General features: G+C 40.6%; 1 protein-coding gene across 10 annotated transcripts in view; it reads right to left on the bottom strand.

Moving 5' to 3' along the window:
• Myo3a (myosin IIIA) overlaps positions 1 to 19,813 on the bottom strand; it is a 193,919-nt gene that overhangs the window by 22,824 nt on the left and 151,282 nt on the right. For 8 of the 10 annotated variants that reach the window (XM_052728082.1, XM_052728087.1, XM_052728086.1 and 5 more), the window contains 5 exons: positions 16,261 to 16,372; positions 13,620 to 13,782; positions 12,006 to 12,129; positions 6,027 to 6,918; positions 3,374 to 3,518 (listed from right to left, as the gene is read on the bottom strand). In XM_052728082.1, the coding sequence (XP_052584042.1) occupies positions 3,374 to 3,518; positions 6,027 to 6,918; positions 12,006 to 12,129; positions 13,620 to 13,782; positions 16,261 to 16,372 (1,436 nt within the window). The remainder of the gene's footprint in view (positions 1 to 3,373; positions 3,519 to 6,026; positions 6,919 to 12,005; positions 12,130 to 13,619; positions 13,783 to 16,260; positions 16,373 to 19,813) is intronic. The other 2 variants (XM_052728085.1, XR_008215713.1) reach the window with 2 other exon arrangements.

The raw sequence follows: 19,813 nt of genomic DNA, 5'->3' as shown, positions 1-19,813 counted from the left end.
CCCCCCACCTTCTCCCTTGCCCACTGTATCCCCACTTCCTGCACCACCCTGTTTAGTCTTTGGATTCAGGAACTACATGGCCATCTGTGCTCATGAACTACGACTCTTGTATATAGCATGCCCCAAAGTCACACTATATTGTTGTTCTTCACGGAATCCTTCCCTCCAGGGCAACGCCCAGTTGATCATGTCAGAACCCTTGACTCAGTGTTTTTCTTATACAATCAAGCACCCCAATCCTCTGTGATCTACCAATGAATATAGATAGAAAATGTTCTTTTAGCTTTCTTGCTAACCATCTATGGTTCTTTCCATGCTATCAAATCCTATTCACACCAGACAAAACAAATTGTTTTCAGAAAATAAAGTTGTTTACATAGGACAAAATTATATTTTCACCATTGCAATAATTCAGATACACAATACTTAACTTCTTTTTTTTCTAAACTGGACTTAATTCCTACCTCTTAGTACTAATTTCTGTTTCCTAGTATTTTTAAAAGAATGTGTGGAGGATGTGCACATATGTGTGATCACGTGTGGGGGCCAGAAGTTGATGTTGGGTATCTTCCTCTGACGCCCTCCAGTGTAGTTACTGAGGTAGGGTCTCTTGATGAACCCAGAACTTGCCAGTTTGGCCAGTTTAGCTAGCCATTTTGTACATCCTGTCTCTACGTTGTGAGTGCTGGTCTAACCAGGCTGCCACACTCACCAGGCTCTTTTATCCCTGTGCTGGGAATCCAGACTCTGGTGCTTCTGCTTGTTCAGCAAGTGCTGTACTTACTGGGCCACTCCCCACTGCCTTCTGGCATTATTTCCAATAAATCCTGCTTTCAATTGTCTTAATATCTGAAATTAGTGTCTTAATACTATCCCCTTTTGCTAACTGGAGCCACATCTACATTGGAGGTGAGGTGAAATGGGAGCAGCTTCCTTGCATTGATGTAGAGAGGCCATTTACTCTTTGGCCAGTTATCAGCATCTGCTGGGCAACCATCTCATCTGTCTCTGATGGCTTGAAGGCATCTCCCAACATCACACTTTATTTCTGGGCTCTGCCCTGTGAAGTCATTTCAGATCCTGGTCTCTTGCCCATCTGGGCTCTCTCCCAGGCACTTTCTTAGTTACTATTGAATGTGCAGGACTTTAAAGAGGTAGAGTGGAACTCATGTTCTCTACACGTGCAAGGGCAAAACCCTCAGGGGGTTTCAAGAAGTGCTTCTGAGTTACAGTCTTCTTCCTAATACATGCCAGCTCATGAAGAGACAATGGCAGGCTGAAGAATAAAGTGAAGACCGGTGACTTCTGCTTTCAGGCCTGCCCAACCTTCCCAAGAAGAACAAAGCAGAAAGCTGGCGACATATCAACAGCTCCATTCATCTCCAGGACTCTCCCACTTCTGTGTTTCCTTTTGTGCAGTGGATGGGAGTAGGAACTGCTGGCCTTTGCCTGGCTTTTCTGCGTCCCCACACCATCTGCACCTTCAGCTGCCTCTGAAATCTTGAGTCAATCTACTGTCACTGCCCCTCACCCCCACCCCCTCTATCGAGTCCCTCTGGCACAGGACATGGGCAGAAGTCAACCTAATAGGCTTTTGCGGAATTTTGTTCTTCTCACTGTAAGACGTTCTGGTCAAAGCCAGGAAGCATGAGTGTAGCAGCACCCAAGGGTCACTCTATGCACAGCTGTGTCTGTCCAGCTTCACTACAAACAATATGGCATGGTAATTGATAGGAACTTGAAGATACTGCCACTTTCTTCCAGGTCAGGCCAAAGGCCACCATCATTCAGAGGGTTTAGCAAGGAAAACAAAAGAAGCTACCTGAGGTCAGGTGACTTCCTGTTTTTGCTGAGAGCTACACATTACAGAAATCTGGTCAAGAGAGCAAAGGGCTTGATAGTGAAGGGAAAGAAAAGATTTTTTTTTTTAGAAGAATCCTGAAGAGTCAGCAGGTTCTAGAGGGGTGGGTAGGGCTCCTGAGGCTTTTAGTAGAAGTTCCCCAATCCCCTCTCCCTCCACCCCAGCATAGGATAGGCCACAGAGAAGAGACTTCCTGGGACATGGGTGAGACCAGATTTCTAGTTTTCTGATCCTGCTTGCAGGACATGCTGCTGCCACTGTGGAGACTGTAGCGGCCAGTAGGGGCCATGGGTGTCCTGATAATAACTCACGGACAAATAACTGGTGACTATGGGCTCTACCTGCTCCTTCAGAGACACAGAAGATCCCAGGGCCTTTGCACATTCCTAAAGGACTGGGATCTGATAATTCCAGAGATGGGGCGGAGTGTGACTGGAGATGATGCTAATGAGGATGTGGATATGAGAGAACCCTTACACAGTACTAATGGGAAAGTAAACCAGTGCAGCTACCGTCTGTGGAAATCAGTATGGGGGTTTCCCAAAAATCTAAAAATAGATCTAACATATGGTCCAGATAGACCACTCCCGGGTATTTACCCAAAGGACCCCAAGTCATGATTATCACAGAGATACCTCATATCAATGTTTGTTACAGTGCTATCGGAACCAACTGAGGTGTCCAACAATAGAGAGATGGACACAGACAACATAACACACACAGTGCAATTGTTTTCAGCCATAAAAAAATGAAGTTGTAGCATTTGCGGGAAAATAGATGTGGGTGGAAATTACCATGTTAAGTGAATTAAGTCAGTCCCAGAAAGACATGTGTATACGCTTTCTCTTATTTGTGGCTCCTAGACTTTGTACAGATACATGAAATCATGTGTACATATATGACATAAAAGTAGAAATGAAACTGTCTAGGGGAACACAGGAGACTGACAGGAAGGGGAAGGGATGGGAAAGGGGAGCATAGAGTAATGGGGAGAAGTAAGCTCAGCATGCAACATATACTTGTATGAATATATTCTTACACAGCACAGTGCCATGAACAATCAATAAACTCAATGAAAAATTAAAGAAAATGTAACCCCAGTAGTTCTGTGTCTCTGAGCAGGGGTTTGGAGGCTCCACACTCTTATAGATGCAACCCTGAAATAGGACTATTTCACATGTTTGCTTTCTCTTACTAATCTGACATCATAGCTTCCCTCTCTGAGCTACCTCTTACTCTCTGCTGGTGTCATAGGCCAAATTAAGTTGTATAAAAGGGACAAAATAATGAGGAACCCCTCCTAGGAGAGTGAAATCAGAGACAGCAGGAGGTGGGTAGAACATTCTGGAAGAATGTGTGTCTGTTTATAAGAAACAGAATGAAACAAAGGCTTCAGTTCTTCCATGATGTAGAACATCACCTCAGGTCTACCATAGAACATGGGTGAGAAACTAAGACACAGAGTCTGGAATTTCCTTCCCTGTAAGTGGCTCTACCATTGCTGATCTTTACCTGAGAGGTACTGATGAGTAGAAACACGTCTATTAACTGGTTTATGATGATAGATACCCAGATAAAATGGCTTCAGTTGTTGTGACAAAATCATTTCATTCAAGTTTTTCTGCAGAATGAAATACTCTTCAGATAACTTTGATATCTAAAAAGAAGGCCATATATCAGATTAAATCAAAGACAAGAATCCCAGGGCTCCACAGGCACACAGAATACACAGTTCCTTACTAGACTCCCTGGAACTCTCAAGTTCTCCTAGAGTTACCTAGACTCTTGTACCCATGTCTAATAAAGTCCCCACTTTATACAAGCTTCTACTCTGGGCTTCTGGTCCGTGTCATTTTTTTTTTTCATCATAAGTTGCAAACCTGTGATGCTACACTCAGCATCTATCCACATCGCTTCCTGGGGCTCCTCAGATCTGGCTTCTGCACTTACCTCGCTGAAGTGGTAGTCTACTTCTAAGGACCCTACTGGCCTCCAGTTGTGTTAAGGTTCCCTACTTCCTCTCAGTCTCCTTGGCTGACTCAAGACTTAGAACTCTTCTTCCCTTGCTTCATCCCCTCATTTCCACACTCGACCTCCCAGCTCTTCTGCATTCCATCCCCTGTAACCTGGATCTCTTGCTAGGGTGAGTGTAGGGTTCATGATTTTTCTGCCTCTAGGTTTGCACGAGCCAGTATTCCTACCTTTCTTCATCTGTCTCAGCTGTACATCATCTCTGGGGTTCTAATACCGGATTTGATCTTTGGTGAGAAAATTAGTGCAACAAAGAAAAGAAAGATTGCATGCATGCAAAACTCACTTTTGAGGTGCTTGAAAAACGAAAACCATGCTATAGTCCACAGACCCAGAGAGGCTAGGTAACAAGCAGGGCCCAGGGCGGGACACATGGATCTCCCTGGGAAAGGGAAATAGAGGAGATCTCCTGGGTGGACTGGGGGCGGTGGGGATGGGAACTTGAGGGATTGTGTTAGGGTGTAGATGGAGGGGGAAAATACTGAATGAGATGATTGGAAAGGGGGAGGGGCATTTCCAGGTCAGGTAGAAACCTGATGCTAGGGAAACTCTCATGAATCTACTCCTAACAATAGTGGATAATAGCCTGAACTGGACCTCTCCTGCAATCAGATTGGTGACTACCACAATTGTCATCAGAGAGCCTTCATTCCAGTGACTAGTGGAAACTGATTCAGAGACTCACTGCCAAATATTAGCCCAAGCTCGGGGAATCCTGCTGAAGAGAATGAGGAAGGAATGTAGGAGCCAGAGGGGTCAAGGACATCACAAGAAAACCCACAGAAACAGCTAACCTGGCTCATAGGAATTTAGAGTCCGGACCAACAACCAGGGAGCCTGCACATGACCGACGTAGGCCCTCTACATATATATAACAGTCGTGTAGCTTGGTCTACTTGTGGGACTCCTAACAATGGGAGCAGCGGCTGTCCCTGAGGCTTTGGCTGGCTCTTGGGCACCTATTCCTCATACTGGGTCGCCTTGCCAGACTTAATACAAGGGGAGGTGCTTAGTCTTATACAACTTGATATACCATGTTCTGTTGATACCCACGGGAGGCTTGCCCCTTTCTAAACAGAAACAAAGGAGGAGCGGACTGAGGTGGAGACAGTAGAGCGGAGGTGGAGGGGAAGATGGGAGGAGAGGAGAAACTTCAGTTGGGATGCAAAAAAAATAAATAAATAAAATAAAAAAATGAAAGTATTTTCAAACCAGAAATAAGCATCTTCACACAATGGTTAATAAAATAGAAGAGGAAGGGGCTAGGAAATTAATAAGTAACAGATTTCCACTGATTGCTAAAGGGCAGAGATGCTTGGGTCTAACCTCAAGGTAGAGCTCTAGAGCAGGCATTATGCTCTCTCAGGGTATAGCTTCCACAGGGAAAAAAACTTAGTTTAGAGATCAGAGATATTGGATATCCTCCTTTGAACCATCCTACTATAGAATTTTCTTCTGTTATTTCACAGACCACTGACTACTCTGGTAATTTATGCATTCCAGAGGTCATCTTGGTAACATCTGTCACTCTACATAGGATGAGGTAAACGTACTAACACAGGCAGACATTTTCTTAAGGTCAGGTACCTAGAAAGAGAGAACAGGAATGAGCATTTGCTGCTCTTGTGATCTCTCCCTGGTACATTCTTGGCCGGAGCTGCTTATTGTCATGAGACTTTCACGTTCATCAAATAGGGGCCCTGTCAAGCTTCCTATCAGGTCTTAACAGCTAATTATGCCAAACAAGCTAAAGTTTGGGGAAGGGAGAAAGTCTATGCTTTCAGTTTTTAAAAATCATAAAAAAAGAAAGAACCCATATTTTTAGTGAAAACAAAAGATTTCACAGAGACACAAATTTTTCTACTACCCAGCAGTAACACCTCAGTAAGTGATAGAAACCGACATCTGGTACCTTACTATGTGTGGCTGCTATCATAATTTTATTCTTTATTCTTATGACAATCCATGGGCATAAAAGTACATGGCTACTTTAATAAGTGCAGCCATCAATACATTTTATTAAAAATGTCTCACAAACACAGATAAAACACTTCCTCCGTTATTTACTATGTGTTTAGTCAGTTACTGGGTATTTCCCAGAGACATTTATTAGTAAATAAATTTATTTACATACCTGTCTTGAAAACATTGCCAAATCACAGGCTTCTTTCTTCGAAGCCGCCTTTGAGTCTCTGTCGCTTGTCACCTTGAGAGGATGGGTCTCCTCATGCTTTGTAGGACAGGAATAAACACTGTGAATGTTTCTTGCTCCTTCTGTGGGTGATGAAATGATCTTTTGATTCTTAAAGGAAGGTGACAGCCTGTCCTCCCTCACCTGCTGCTTTGGCTTGGAACTCCGGTATTTGCTCTGAACGAACACGGCAGCCTTGTCTTCCTCCTGCTCCACTGGCCCCCTGTCTTTTTCTCCGAGGAACCCATGCAGGCGATGATACTCTCTCTCCAGGTTGCATAGCCGTGCATTCTGGGTAACCACAGATGTCTTCTTTTCTTTGGCTTTGCTGTCTACATTTTGATAGACTGACCTTTGGCTAAGACTAGGATCCAAGGTTTTTCTCAGGTAAATCTCCTCAGTTAGCCATAGTCCTGGGCAGCTTGGCTTCTCCCATGTCTCCTCCCTTTCTAGACATGTTGCTTTTGACTCTTCAAAGTTCCTCCCCTCTGTGTACCACTGACAGTAAGTTTGGATCACAGTGCCCCCTTTCTCCTCTTTCCCTATCTTCCTGCTTTCTTCCAGGTCTTGCATATATTTCTTCCCAGGGCTTACTTCTGCCCAAGGGTCCCCCACAACACACAGCTCTTGATTCCGCTCTTCCCCGTACACATTGCTGATTTTCTTCTGAGTCTGGTATCTTTTGTTGTTACTCTCAGCAACATTGGTGGTTTTCCCCTCAGCTCTGAAGGGAGCTGTCCTTCCTGAAGATGGGCTCTCTTTGTTGTTTGGAGCTGAAATGTTGGATTCATTAGTAAACGCTGCATTTTCTGTCTGTTTCTTCACAAAAGATTCCCTGTGCAAAACATGCATCTGGACATAAGGTAATGCTAAATGAGAGCATATTACTTTTGTCAGTAGTGATGTGCAACATTGTATGGTAAGAAAGGCAAAAGAAACAAAGAAAACTTAAAATAAAAACAAGTCAAGTCTTGTTAATAAAGTTTGTCACAAAATGTTGTCTGTATTGACAACTGATAGGTTATTCGAATAAAAAAAAACCAGTTTAAATTTGGAATGGGAAACAGGCTAGCATGGGAAGAACTATATTTCTATTTGATGAGGTACAAAAATTCTACACATGATCAAGCCACTCAAAAATTCAGCATAGGTGGAGAGAGGTTCATGGAACACCACCCCTAGCTGAGGAACTTTGGCAGGTGAAGGCTGCTGGGGTAGAGAGAGACTTCTTTTTCAGGTTGGTGGCCCCTGTTAGGTAGTGCATGGCCAGTGGATTGCCGTACATCCATGCACATAAGAACAGCATTGATTGGAGTCAGTGGGCTATGAAAAGAGGACATGAAATTGTGAAGAGGATGTGGCAGGAGGTGAGGTTGTCTGGGAGGAATTGGAGGGGAACAGGTGATTGGTATGATCAAAATACATTGTATACATCTATGAAATTCTCAAGAATGAAAAAAATTGTCAAAAATTCTAGGAGTTAATCCTTTCAAAATATAACCTCTATAACAAAGAATACTGCCAGATACTCTAGGCCTGTAGGCTAAAGATAGATGCCCCAACTTTGCAAAGGAACTTTGGATGACTGTCCAGGCAGCCAAATGTCTCTGTTGTTAGGTAATATTGCATCCTTCTGGGTCTTTGTTGGAATTTAAGACTAAACAGTTACAGTTACAGTTTTCCTTAATTATGATAAAAAGTAAGTTAGATATAAAATTTTGGATTCACTAATATAAGATAGGCAATGCATTGTTTTTCTCTAAATAGGCTAACTACAAATAAGCAGAATATTATAAATATAATCTTTACTTGATAATTGTTATTATATATAGTCTTACTATGTTTAAGTTAAAACCCTTTCATTTTTATTTAGACAAAAAGGGGAAGATGTTGGGGAATATTATTTTAAGATTTGTTATTTTTGCTTATGTTGTATTTGATTAACTCTGTGAAGCTGTGTTAATGTGCCTGTCTAAAACATCTGATGTTCTAACAAAGAACTGGCCCATAGCAAGGCAGGAGAAAGGATAGGCGGGGCTGACAGGAAGAGAGAAGATATAGAAAGAGAAATCTAGGAAGAGGAAAGAGAAATCAAGGAGCCAGAGAAGGAGGAGGACTCCAGGGACCAGCCACCCAGCTACACAGCAAGCCATGGAGTAAGAGTAAGATTTACAGAAGTAAGAGAACAGAAAAAAGGTAGCAAAAAGTAGCAAAAAGTAGATGAGCTAACTTAAGTTAAGGAAAGCTGGCAAGAAATAAACCAAGCTAAGGCCGGGCATTTATAAGTAAGAATAAGCCTCCATATATGATTTATTTGAGAGATAGGTGGTGGGCCCCCAAAGGAGTAAAAAACAAACTACAACAGAGTACATAATAATAAGTTGTAGACAATATATCCTGTTTTGGAGCCAGTAGTCAGAGTGCATTCCCCAGGCTCACATACTAGACTTCAATGAGCACCAAACTCAGTGATCCCAGGAAATACCACGCAAAATTAAAGTGAAATCGCTGTCCTCGGTCCACTCATGATTGAGTAATGTACAATGAGTCTCCTCCATTTGAAGACAGGGATGTAAGGACTTCTGTATGTCATTTTCTTCCTCCTTCTCCAGCAGTATAAAACCCATATAAGAACACCGCAGTCATGAAAAGGGCATTTTACTGTAGAGTTAAAAACTCATGATCTGACATCTGAATTCCTTCTCCTGGGATTGGTGGAGGCGAAGTGGGGTAGGGGTGGGGTTGGTTGTGGGTTGGGGGATGGCTGCTCAGAACTTCTACTTGGCCCTGTAGCCTGTGTGAGGGTTTTGGTCTTTTAGAATCTGGTTGTGAGGAAGGACTCTTACTTGAGTCAGATTAGAAAAACACGCTGGGATTCCATCTCCCCACTTCTTTTCTACTGTATTGTTTGAGGCAAGCTCTTGCTGTGAAGCTCATCAGGGTCTTCCCATCCCCGTTTCCTAAATGCAGGGATCACAGGCCACATCCTGCCCATTTCCCTAGTTTTATTGAGCACTTCTTAGACACTTGGTGGCATCTTCAGGCTTGTAACAGTGGCATAACAGAGTACTGGGAGGATCAGTCAGAAAACATGGTGGAGATCACACATCCTCTTATTTCATTTAGTCCTTACATGGTGTTTTGAACACTTTCATAGTGCCTTCTGAGAATATTTAATTTCATCAAAAGGTAATCGAGATAAGATAAACATGGAGTCTCTAAATGGCTACTTGCCAAGAACCATTGGAAACTGTTTTTGAGACTTTTTATCTTACTGGTGAGACACTGCTGTATACATGGCTAGGATTCCAAGGTTCGCCTCACCATGGTGACATGTGTGAATTCACTCTGTCCCTGAGCTAGTCCAGCACTGCAGGACCTCAGAGACACATGGGGGTGGTGGTGGAGGTGGGGGTGCTTCTCAGGAGAATGGCTCAGATCTCCAGCCTGAGAAGAACAGCTGACCTCTTCTGACACCTGCTGGACAGGCTCAGAGGTCTTCACCTTTCTATGAACGAGGTTTTCCTAGGTCACAGAGCAGATGTGCTCAGTTAAGGCAGAAGTAAAGTGAGGACTGTAGACGGACAGGTGGGGTGTGTGAGTGTGAAGGAAAGGCAGGGGCTCTAGAGAGCTAAGGGCTCCAGGGTGCAGGTCTTGGGATGTGGTGTGCACCAGGCCGCTCTTTCCCCAATCTTCTCTCATTCCTATCCAGGCTCTCTTTGAGTCTACAAGTAGCAATTTCTAAAAACAGTAAAAGCTGTGTGTGTGTTATGTATGTATGTATGTATGTATGTATGTATGTATGTGCGTATGTGTGGTATATGCATATGTAAATGTATGAGTGTGCATGAATATGGAGGCCTGAGGTTGAAGTTGGGTGTCTTCCTTAATTGTTCTCCATCTTATTTTTAAGGCAAGGCCACTCACTGAACCTGGAGCTCACCGATTCAGCTAAGATGACCAGTCAGTTGGTCGACTCCAGGGATCTACCTGTTTCTGTTTCTTAGTGCTGGGATTATAGAGGTGTGCTGCCACATCTGTTTTTTTTTTTATGTGGGTACTGGAGAGTTGAACTCAGTTTCTTATGCATGTTGGCAAGCACTTTACTTCTGCATATTATCTATCATCTATCTATTTATCTATCATATCAACCAATCAATTATCTATCTATCTATCAATCTATCTATCTATCTATCTATCTATCTATCTATCTATTATTTTATGATTGTAAAAACACATAACTATATATTAATGGGGTACTATGTGATGTTTTATGCATTTATATAACATCTAATCAGATTAATCCTACCCAACTCCTCAAACATGTATCAGTTTTTTATGGGGAAAATATTCAATATCTTTATATGTTTTTAATGTCTGTGTGATCCATCTGTCCAAAGTCAAATATCTCATCCTAGATTATGTGGGGACAGTTTCTTATTAATACTTGTATACCCTAAAGGGGAATTTGTAGGTGGTAGAGTTCTATTCAGTGTCTGTAAACTGAAAAGGAATTCTGATGTCTTCAGAAAAAAGGTGGAAGCAAATTGGTATATAATTGAACTGTGGATCTCCTCAATACATGTAATATCTACAAGCAGTAGTATTTCCAGAAGTAGTAATATCAGTCCATCTTTCTCTCATACGCACCCAGTTTATACTTCTCTGGCTTCTGTCATGTAGATCCTGCCCATGAGGCAGACATGGGGTCTCCCTGGAGTTTGCAGGGCAGTTTTACAACCATTAACAAGGAAAAACACATCATTTGGACCATGAGAGGCAACATCAAAGGGCACATACATAGGCCTCTGAGCACACAGAAAACTGAAAACATTAAATGCCTCTAAATTTCAAATCAACATTGATGTTTGTTAAATAAGGAAATAAGGTTGGTCTGTATGATAATGGGAGAGTGTGCATGAAGGGAGAGGAGGGAGGTAACAAGTGTCCATAAATTCACTGTTGGCGTGAGTGTTGGGTGTGGGAATAACACATGTGGTTGAGTGGAGAGAAAAACCGTCTCTTCTTCCATTTTATTTGTCCACCCTTTCCATGGTTAAGACAAAGGGTCCAAGGCTGAGTGTGGAGGGACCTTCACATCTCTAGAGAACTATTTACTAATATTTTCATCAGTTCATTTTACCACTTGGACCAAAACTATTTTACCTTCGTTAATCTGTGGTAATCAAGACAGAATCCTCTACACTTTATATCCTCCACGTTCTCTGTATAGCTAAACGACATTTTTCTTCTTTGTATGATATTGAGGCTTGAACTCAGGGCTTTATTACACCAGGTTAAGTGCTTCACCATAACCTTCCGTTTATATCTATTTATAGCAGAGCCAGCAAACCTTACTAGCAATTTATTGGTCATATTCTTTTTCATGATACTGTGAGTCATTTGAGGATAAGGATTTTGTTTCTTTAATCTCTGTATCCCACCACCTAACACAAAGTCTGCTGAATAAATGAATTCTTGTGGACCCACTAATAGGCACCTTGAAATACGCATAGAAAGGCCCAGGGGAGGAAAAAGGGCAGCTGGTGACTAAGATTAGGACTGACTGTATATTGGCTGCTATGGCCATAGGAATAAATGGGAGGGCTCGGGGACATTTAGATGGGGATGGAGATGTTATTGTGAGTGGCAAGAGAATCGTTGTCAAGGGACATCCAGCCCTTGGAGTAGAACTGCAGAGGGCTGTCCCTTAGAAGCCAAGAGATGGAGGAGCCCTCTGGGAATCAAAGTGAGACCATGAGAATAAGATGCCCATGAACTCCCAGATAGACAAGGTGGTTGTGTGTTTCCCTGGGATTTGATGTATCAGTAACAGACAGGAACAACAAAGACTGGAAACATTATTCGACAACCTTGGAACACCTTGATGGCAAAACGGTGTCAGACAGAACATCATTGTACCTTTTAGTTTCAAAGTTTTTCTTGTAGTCAAATTCCCGATCACTAGCCTGCATGTTCGTTACTGCTGTGTTTTTCACGTTAGCAGTTTCTTTTCCTTGTTTTCTCATGAGATGTCTTCTTGCAGCTGAAACACATAAGGAACAAAGGAGTAGTAGGCACAAGAAATAAAAGAACATTAAATGAATGCAAACTAGTGGTTTTGACCATCATTGTCACAGAAAAAAATGAAAGTAAAGATGCTTAATTGATGAGTTTTTTTTTAAAAATGGGAATCATGAACAAGACAGTTTTAGATATAATCTACAGCAATGGAATCACCATGGGACTACAATGGCAAACACTTGCAGCACAAAGGGCAGCACGCTCCTTTGCTTGAAATTATCTCCTTTTTGTTATGTTCAGCTCTTCACAGAAGGCCTTCATTATCTACATAATATATGTATAATGTATACATAATGTATAGCTTGGACATTTTCACCAATTATGCTGGGAGTCACATGTATTTTAGAATTCAGTTTTCAAAGTTTTGCTTTATTTTAGAAAGATAACATGGAGTAACTATCTATTCAGGAGCATTCCCTTGCCAGGGTAGCCTCTTAAAGCAAAACTCAGGACCATTTCTTCACAACAGTAGATCATTGCAACAACCTGAGCTAACGGCTGTAAACAGTCTCACTTCTTATCAGGTTGTGTCTAACTGACAAATGAGTTATGGAAAGGTTTTTAATCAGAGCTTTATGCACCTCAGAGTTGAGGATGAGATCCCAAAGTACTGTGAGGTCTTAAGGGGAAGTTAACAGTTTGGAATTCTGACTGATGGAACTGGGAACAGGACATGGGTCTTTCAATAGTAATCTATGATGACCACCATGTGAATATTCTTTAGAATGTGGCCATGTATGTCAGTGAGCTAAATAAAAATGGATTTAGTGAGCCTAGGCTAGCATCTAAAATGAAACAAAATAGATCAGAAGTAAAATGTCAGAGTGAAAGTAAAGTACATTTTTCAGTATGGCTATTTGGTCAAATTTATCTTTTATGAAAAATACTGTTGCAAGTCATCCTAGGCATGATTTAAATTTATGAATGCCTCTAAAGTAAAAACCAGCAAAATCCAAAGTCTATCAATACATTTTAATAAAAATTCGCTAAGTATGGTCCTATATATCACTTCCTCGGAGTTAATACAGAGAATAGATGCCCTTTAATGAAATAAAATTTAATTAAATTGTCAAAAATTATGACAATTGTAACCTTTGGAATAGAGGAGGAAAAATATTTTGCCTAATGAGTTATGGTACTGTAATATGATTCTTGAGAGCCATAACTAATCCAATTGTTGGCCACATCAAACAGAATTGGTCAATTGTGTTTCATTAATCCTTGACAGGAAACTTAAAACCTCCAATTATTTAATTTAAAACAAAACATTTATTCAAATATTAAAAGTGTCAATCATTACAACAATATAATTTAGAGTAGCATGTGAATAAACACAAAAGTCACATGAAAATTGCAGGCCTATGCACAGGAAGCGCTAGAAGATTCGATTTATGACCATATATACATGTCTCCATTATGCTTTTTACACTGCAAGGTGACCGTGGTGATTACCTGACTGTATTATTACAGCACTGTCTCTCCTCTTCTGCTGTAGCTTTTGGTATCTTCTTGAACCCAAGAATGCTCTGACACCAGCTTGAATCAAAACAAGCTTGTCAATGGCTTCCTTTCTCATTAGATTCAACTGTTCCACGTGATAATATTTAAGGAACACCTTAAAAGAATTAAAATAAAGTACAGTAAGATCTTGACTCACAGATGTACAGTGGCTGTGTGTCATGTTTGAAGAACAGACTGTATGTTGAACCTCTTCGGGTCTGGAAGACATATTTGCTTCTTGGGCTTAGCTGTCACCCAGATTTTGATGCTTAGACAAAACTTATCTTTGAGAAGGAAGCAAAAGGAAGACCTGCCAACTTGGGGGTTCTTTGGATCTAATAGTAAGAATCGGGGATTCTGAGCTCTTTCTAGAAAATATTTAGCATCATATATTCTGGGTTAAGCTCATCCTTATGCTTAAAACATTTTAAAGACAATGCTGTTTCCCAAATTTAAAGCTTGTACAAAACTATCTGTAAATAAATGGGCAGTTCATTCATGAAATGTTTATTCACCAAATGATTCTTGAAACTTATTGGATTTCTTTATCTGCTGGAGATATAGAGATGAATATGACAGGGGACTGTTAAGGTATTTTCAGTGGGGAAAATGAGGCAGATAGGGTCCCAGCAGAACCAACAACTTTCTCCATAGACTAACTACAGGGTGACTTCAGATCATTCTAAAGTTAACTTGAGCTCGGGCAAGGCCAGAGCCTCAAGACCAAAGGCATTTTTCATGTTTAAGATTTTTAGCTTTACTCTTTCCCTTTAGGGAATATCTTTCATTCTTTTAATGGATAAATTAATCAAAATATATCACCTTAGAGAGTTAATTGAGCCCATCAAGAAAATCATTTGAAGTAGTTGAAATCAAATGTTATAGCTGAGTTGTAAGACCTGGTAACTTTGACTGTAGAACTCTCTCAACATGCCATTGAAGATGGAAGCTGGGCACCACAGGTAAACAGTTAGGCATTATGGATTTTGATTGAATTCAATTTTAATTTCTACAGGATTCTAGATGTTAATATATTTAGTCCATTCTGTTGTTGACAATTCATTTAAAATTCAATGTGTTTAAAAAGGTCATCATATTTTTTTGCATAGCGTTAGAAATGTTCTTATATTAAACACTTTTATCCATGTTAATGAGTTGGAAAGGTGAAGTGGAAAAATATGAATGGCTTTAAAATGCTACTTAAATATCATGCAGAACTGGCAGGTCAAGGCCTTTTCACAAGTTAAAACTCCATTTGAAGTTACAGATGCATTTATGATCATAAATGATGAGGTTTTAGTCTGATAGCATTTGTCTTTGTGAGCATTTTAAAGAAAGTACTCTGAATAAAATATATATCCTCTGAGCACCTTGAATTCTCCTTTATCAAATATCAAAAAAAGTGTTACTGAGTATAAGACAGATGATCAGAAAAATCCCTCAAATTGTTGCCTGGATAATACATCCTCTGAACATGAAATTCTTTCCTCTCCTCCTATGCCCAAGACATAATACTCAAATTTCTTTGGAAATGAGGGCATTTGTTCTGGTCCCTTTGGGGTGGTTACAGTAGTTATTCATAGTTATTCTTGAATGATCACTTTGTGAGTATTTCTTTAGCTTTGTTCTTTTGGGGGTATATCTGGTATACCCCCGCCCCAAACACTTTAAGGATGCACTGGTAAATCTGGTGTACCTCCAAAACACATTTAGAATATACTGGGACTTGCCCACCTTAAGAGGCTCTAAGGACACATGCCAGGTCCAGTGTATCCTTTCTCTGAACAGCTACATGTTTGACTTCCATATTCAAAATGATTAAAAAAAATGTTCTCTAAGGGGTTAAATAAGATTCCCCGGCTCCTAAAGTTAATAATATGTGCACCAGTACTCAAACATACAGTGAGTCTCATGATGATGCTAAATATTTTGCTTCAGATAAATTTCAAGTTTATAATAGAAACCAAGTGAGAATTTAACAAAGAAGAGAAAAGCAGGAATCCCATTCTGATCTTATACTAGCTTTCTGACTATTTGAAAGTGATAAAGTAGATAGAATGATGACTGGTTGTGGCAGTACATGCCGTTAATCTCAGCACTGGAGGCAGAAGCAGGTGTGTCTCCATGAGTTCAAGGCTAGCCTGGACATAAAATGAGTTCCAGGCCAGTGAGCAATTCACAGTGAGACCCTGGTCCCTCCCACAGGAAAACATACGTTTGTTTCTAGTACCATTTTAAGTTAAGTATATTTATTGCCAGTGTCATTGGGGTTTTTCTTTTGGATAAATCTCTGAAATAAAATTTTCTCGTACTGTCTGCATCAGGTTTGTGTATGAGAATGTCTGTGGAGCATTTTCTTGATTGCTAACTAATATAAGAAGATATAGCTCACTGTGGGCAGAATCATCTTTAGGCAGGTGGGCCTGGGCTTTATAAAGATCAAAAATGCTTTATCTTCATGAAGGCTTTATGCATTTTAAGTTTCACCGCCAATTTTACATAGTCTCTAACAAAAATCATAATAGTTTCAATAATTAGTAAGATGTTAGAACTCTTTCAAATCCACTAATCATTTTTTCCATGAAAACATTACTTTTGTTTTTCCAAGAGCCCAATTATCAAGACCAGCCTTTTCCAAAATGGTAGCACAGGTGTCTGGGCTCACTGGGGGCTCTTCACTCGACTTGTAGCAGAGAACATAATACCTGAAATGATAAAAATTGGTAGTTGGTTTGTACAGTGGTCCAACATCAGCAGTGGCAGCCACCTGGCAGCTCTATCATGATGAAGGGATGAGACTACCAGACTTAATGCTTGGCTCTCTGATACATTCCCCAAACGACAGCAGAAGAGTAACAACTCCAGACAGACACAAACCTAGAGCAAGCTGTAGTTTTACTCCTGTGATGGCTCTCCATTTGGCTCTAGTCATAAACTTCATATCCAGAAAATCTTTGAATACTCATAAGCACATGAAAATAGAATGCTTATGGTATGTGTGTGCAGATTACTGGGAAATCAAATTGAAAGCCTCTGTGGTTGAATATTTAGTAAATGACAGAATTGGAGTTCAAAGCTGAGTTTGACTTTAAAGCATGAGTACTCATTGCGATGGCTAAGTGTGGTTGTCAACTTGACACCCTGAGAAGAGAAAAACCTCAGTTGAAGAACTGTCTACATCAAGTTCGCCTATGGGCATGTCTGTGGGGGCATTTTCTTGATTGACAACCAGTATAAGAAGGCCTAGCCCACAGTGAGGGGTGTCATCACTAGGAAGGTGAGGCTGGGCTGTAGAAGAAGGCTAGTTGAATGTAAACCCGGTAACAAGTCAATAAACAGTGTTCCTCTGTTGGTTCCTCCTTCAAGCTCATGCCTTGAGTTCCTGCCTTGGCCTTCCTCAACGATGGACTATAACCTGTAGGCTAAAATAAACCCTTTCTTCCCCAAGTTGGTTTTTGTCACATCAACATAATGTAAAGTAGAACCTACTATATGCAAGCCAAGTGACTCTGCATAGGATCAGTATAAAATGGAGCTAAATTCTCTGGCTCTTAGAAGAGGGTTCATTTGAAAAACAACACCAACAAACAAACAAACAAACAAAGAAACAAAAACCAGTAAGAACCCTGTGCTTCAGTTCAGAGCTTACATGTCTCCCAATGGCCCATGTGTTAAAGACCTGTTCTGTGGAACAGCCTTTGGAAGACTGTGGGACTCCTAAGAGGGGTCATCCAGTGGGAAGTCTTCAGGTTACTGGGAGTGTGCCCTTGAAGAGGTTATTGGACCCCATCTGAGTGTGATAGTACCACAGGCCCAAAGTCATGGAGCTAACCAATGCACTGGAAGCCCGGATCAGCCTTTCATCTTTATCAGTTGGCTGTTACAGGTTATTCACTATGATTGGTAGAGAGCTGATCAACACAATCGTGTCTTGTGCAAAGTCAGTTCATATTGGGCACCTCCTCTTGAGGTTGTTTTCTTGTCACGAAGCAGAAAAGCTTCTCTGTGATCACTGAGGAAAGGGACTGGAGAATTTTTCAAGGAGGTTAGTTAATGCCAAGGCCAAGGCATGGGAGGGCTAGAAAATCCCACTTAGAGCTTCAGGAGACCTTTTAAAACTGTTTTGCCTTCTCAACAGTCTATACCAATTTGGGTGACAGCTTTCAAAACAGTGACACAGAAAAGGTTTAGCCTTTTATTTCTAGAACTTCCTGTTATTTAGAACAGTGATTCATTTTTTTTTCACTATACCCATAGCTTTTTACCCTTTTCTTTCTCACTTATCATGTAGTAATTTGCTATTCTATAGCATCACAGGCTATGGAAACATAGGGGAGAACTAATTTTCACTTCTTAATTTCTAAATAAACAACTTACCTGCAAACAAAGCATCATCAACACAATGGATTTTCTTTGTGGTCTGGGCTATAAAACCTTGGCTATTTTGAAAGCATAAAACTCCTATTTTTAACCCACTGGGTGTCTCATTTCCTGTTCTGTTGCTTCACTAATACCTTCTCTTTCAATCCAACTTAATCCAAGGCTTCTTAGTTTTGTGGCACACCAATTGACTGGGACCTGGATATCTTCCTTTTCACAGCTTTTTCACTCACTAGTCTCATGAGGTAAGCAATTTTGCTTGAATACATAAGCCTGGTGAGCCACTGCAGCTCACTTCCTGTGTAAAGGCCCACTTCCTGTCTTCTCTAATAATTGTACCCTCTGCCAGATCCTGGTTTGTGGTCCTAATTTTGACATTTTAATTGAATGCTCTTTCTCTCTGTAGACTCTTACACTGTACACCAGTCTTCTGAACTTGTCATTTACTATTTTGCCTTGTTAACTTCCCATGTCTTTGACTCTGATAATCTTAACTGGGTTTTCATTTACTAACGCTAAGCCCATTTTAAAACGGTGTCTCTACAGCTCTTAGCATAGTAGCTTAGTATCCATATATTATATTAGTAATATTTAAGCAGACTAAGGTAGAAAAGACCCGTTACTAGATACTGATGTACTGACTTATTTAGTGATTTACTTGAAGTCCTTCTTGTATTGCTTATTGCCAAGCATGACTCCAGTTGCTACCTGGAACAGAACCACCTGGAGAAATAGCTGCAAACAAAAACAGAAACAAAAGCAAAACCAAAACCGGTTGCTACCCTTAGCAGCCTGACCACAAAAGCTTACACCTGCCGTCCTCCTTTACAAACGAAAGGCCCCAAGCTAACTGCCGTCTACACTTACTGCTTGCCCCACTTTGTGGTTCTGTAACATAAAATGTAAATGCAAACTGGATTTGGACTGATGTCTTTCAGGTCCTGGGTTCGGTCCACTAGTGAATACATCTCCTCTCTTCTATTTTCATTGGTGTTAGGGTGCTTGCTCCAGATGGATAATTGCAGCAATATTTATATTAATATTTAAGGAGGTCCACCATCTCCACGACACATTAAATACATGACAATAAAGTAAAACTTTAATTTTAACCTCAAAACTCCTTTACATCTAATATTTTGAGTTATGTACTTTCATAGACAGAAATGAGTATTTAGCTACTGGCCAAGTAAAAATTTCAATATTTTAAAATTTCTCATTTATATACAAATTTGGGACTGAGCTATAGAAAGTAAAGTCAGTTCAGTTCAATCTCTGAACTCCAAAATTTGAATCTATAAGGCTGGTCTTAAACTTCTATGAAAACCCTCTAATATAAAATCCAGAATATAAGTGTAATTTATATATATATGTATCATGAAAAAGTGGTAGGGTGTTCTTGATTTCAGCACATTCCAAAAAATGCCTTTATTTTCTTCTTTGGGTTTTTAAAGAAAAAAAAAAGCTATAATGAATTGCTGAAAAACAAGAAAATCAGAAGAAAGAATTCTTATTACATTGAATGTGGATCTTAGACACTGTCATGGGTTGTGTGGTAAATGTCACTTTCCCCTCCCCCAAAATGGCCCAGGTGTTGAAGCTTGATCTGTGGACAGTGGTGCTCCTGAGAGGTAACTACATCACAACGATGCATAACTCATCAGTGGGATAGCTGTTAGGAGTTGGGATCTCATTGGAGGAAGCAGCTATCTGAGGATGCAGAAGCACAGACCTGCCCCTGCAGGGCATGCCTTTCCCGTTCCTGTCCT

Source organism: Peromyscus californicus, unplaced genomic scaffold, assembly GCF_007827085.1.
Source record: "Peromyscus californicus insignis strain IS unplaced genomic scaffold, ASM782708v3 Scaffold_8__1_contigs__length_139910024, whole genome shotgun sequence".
NCBI lineage: Eukaryota > Metazoa > Chordata > Mammalia > Rodentia > Cricetidae > Peromyscus > Peromyscus californicus.
The sequence above is the reverse complement of the archived record's forward strand: the minus strand, read 5'-3'. Positions and strand labels throughout refer to the sequence as shown.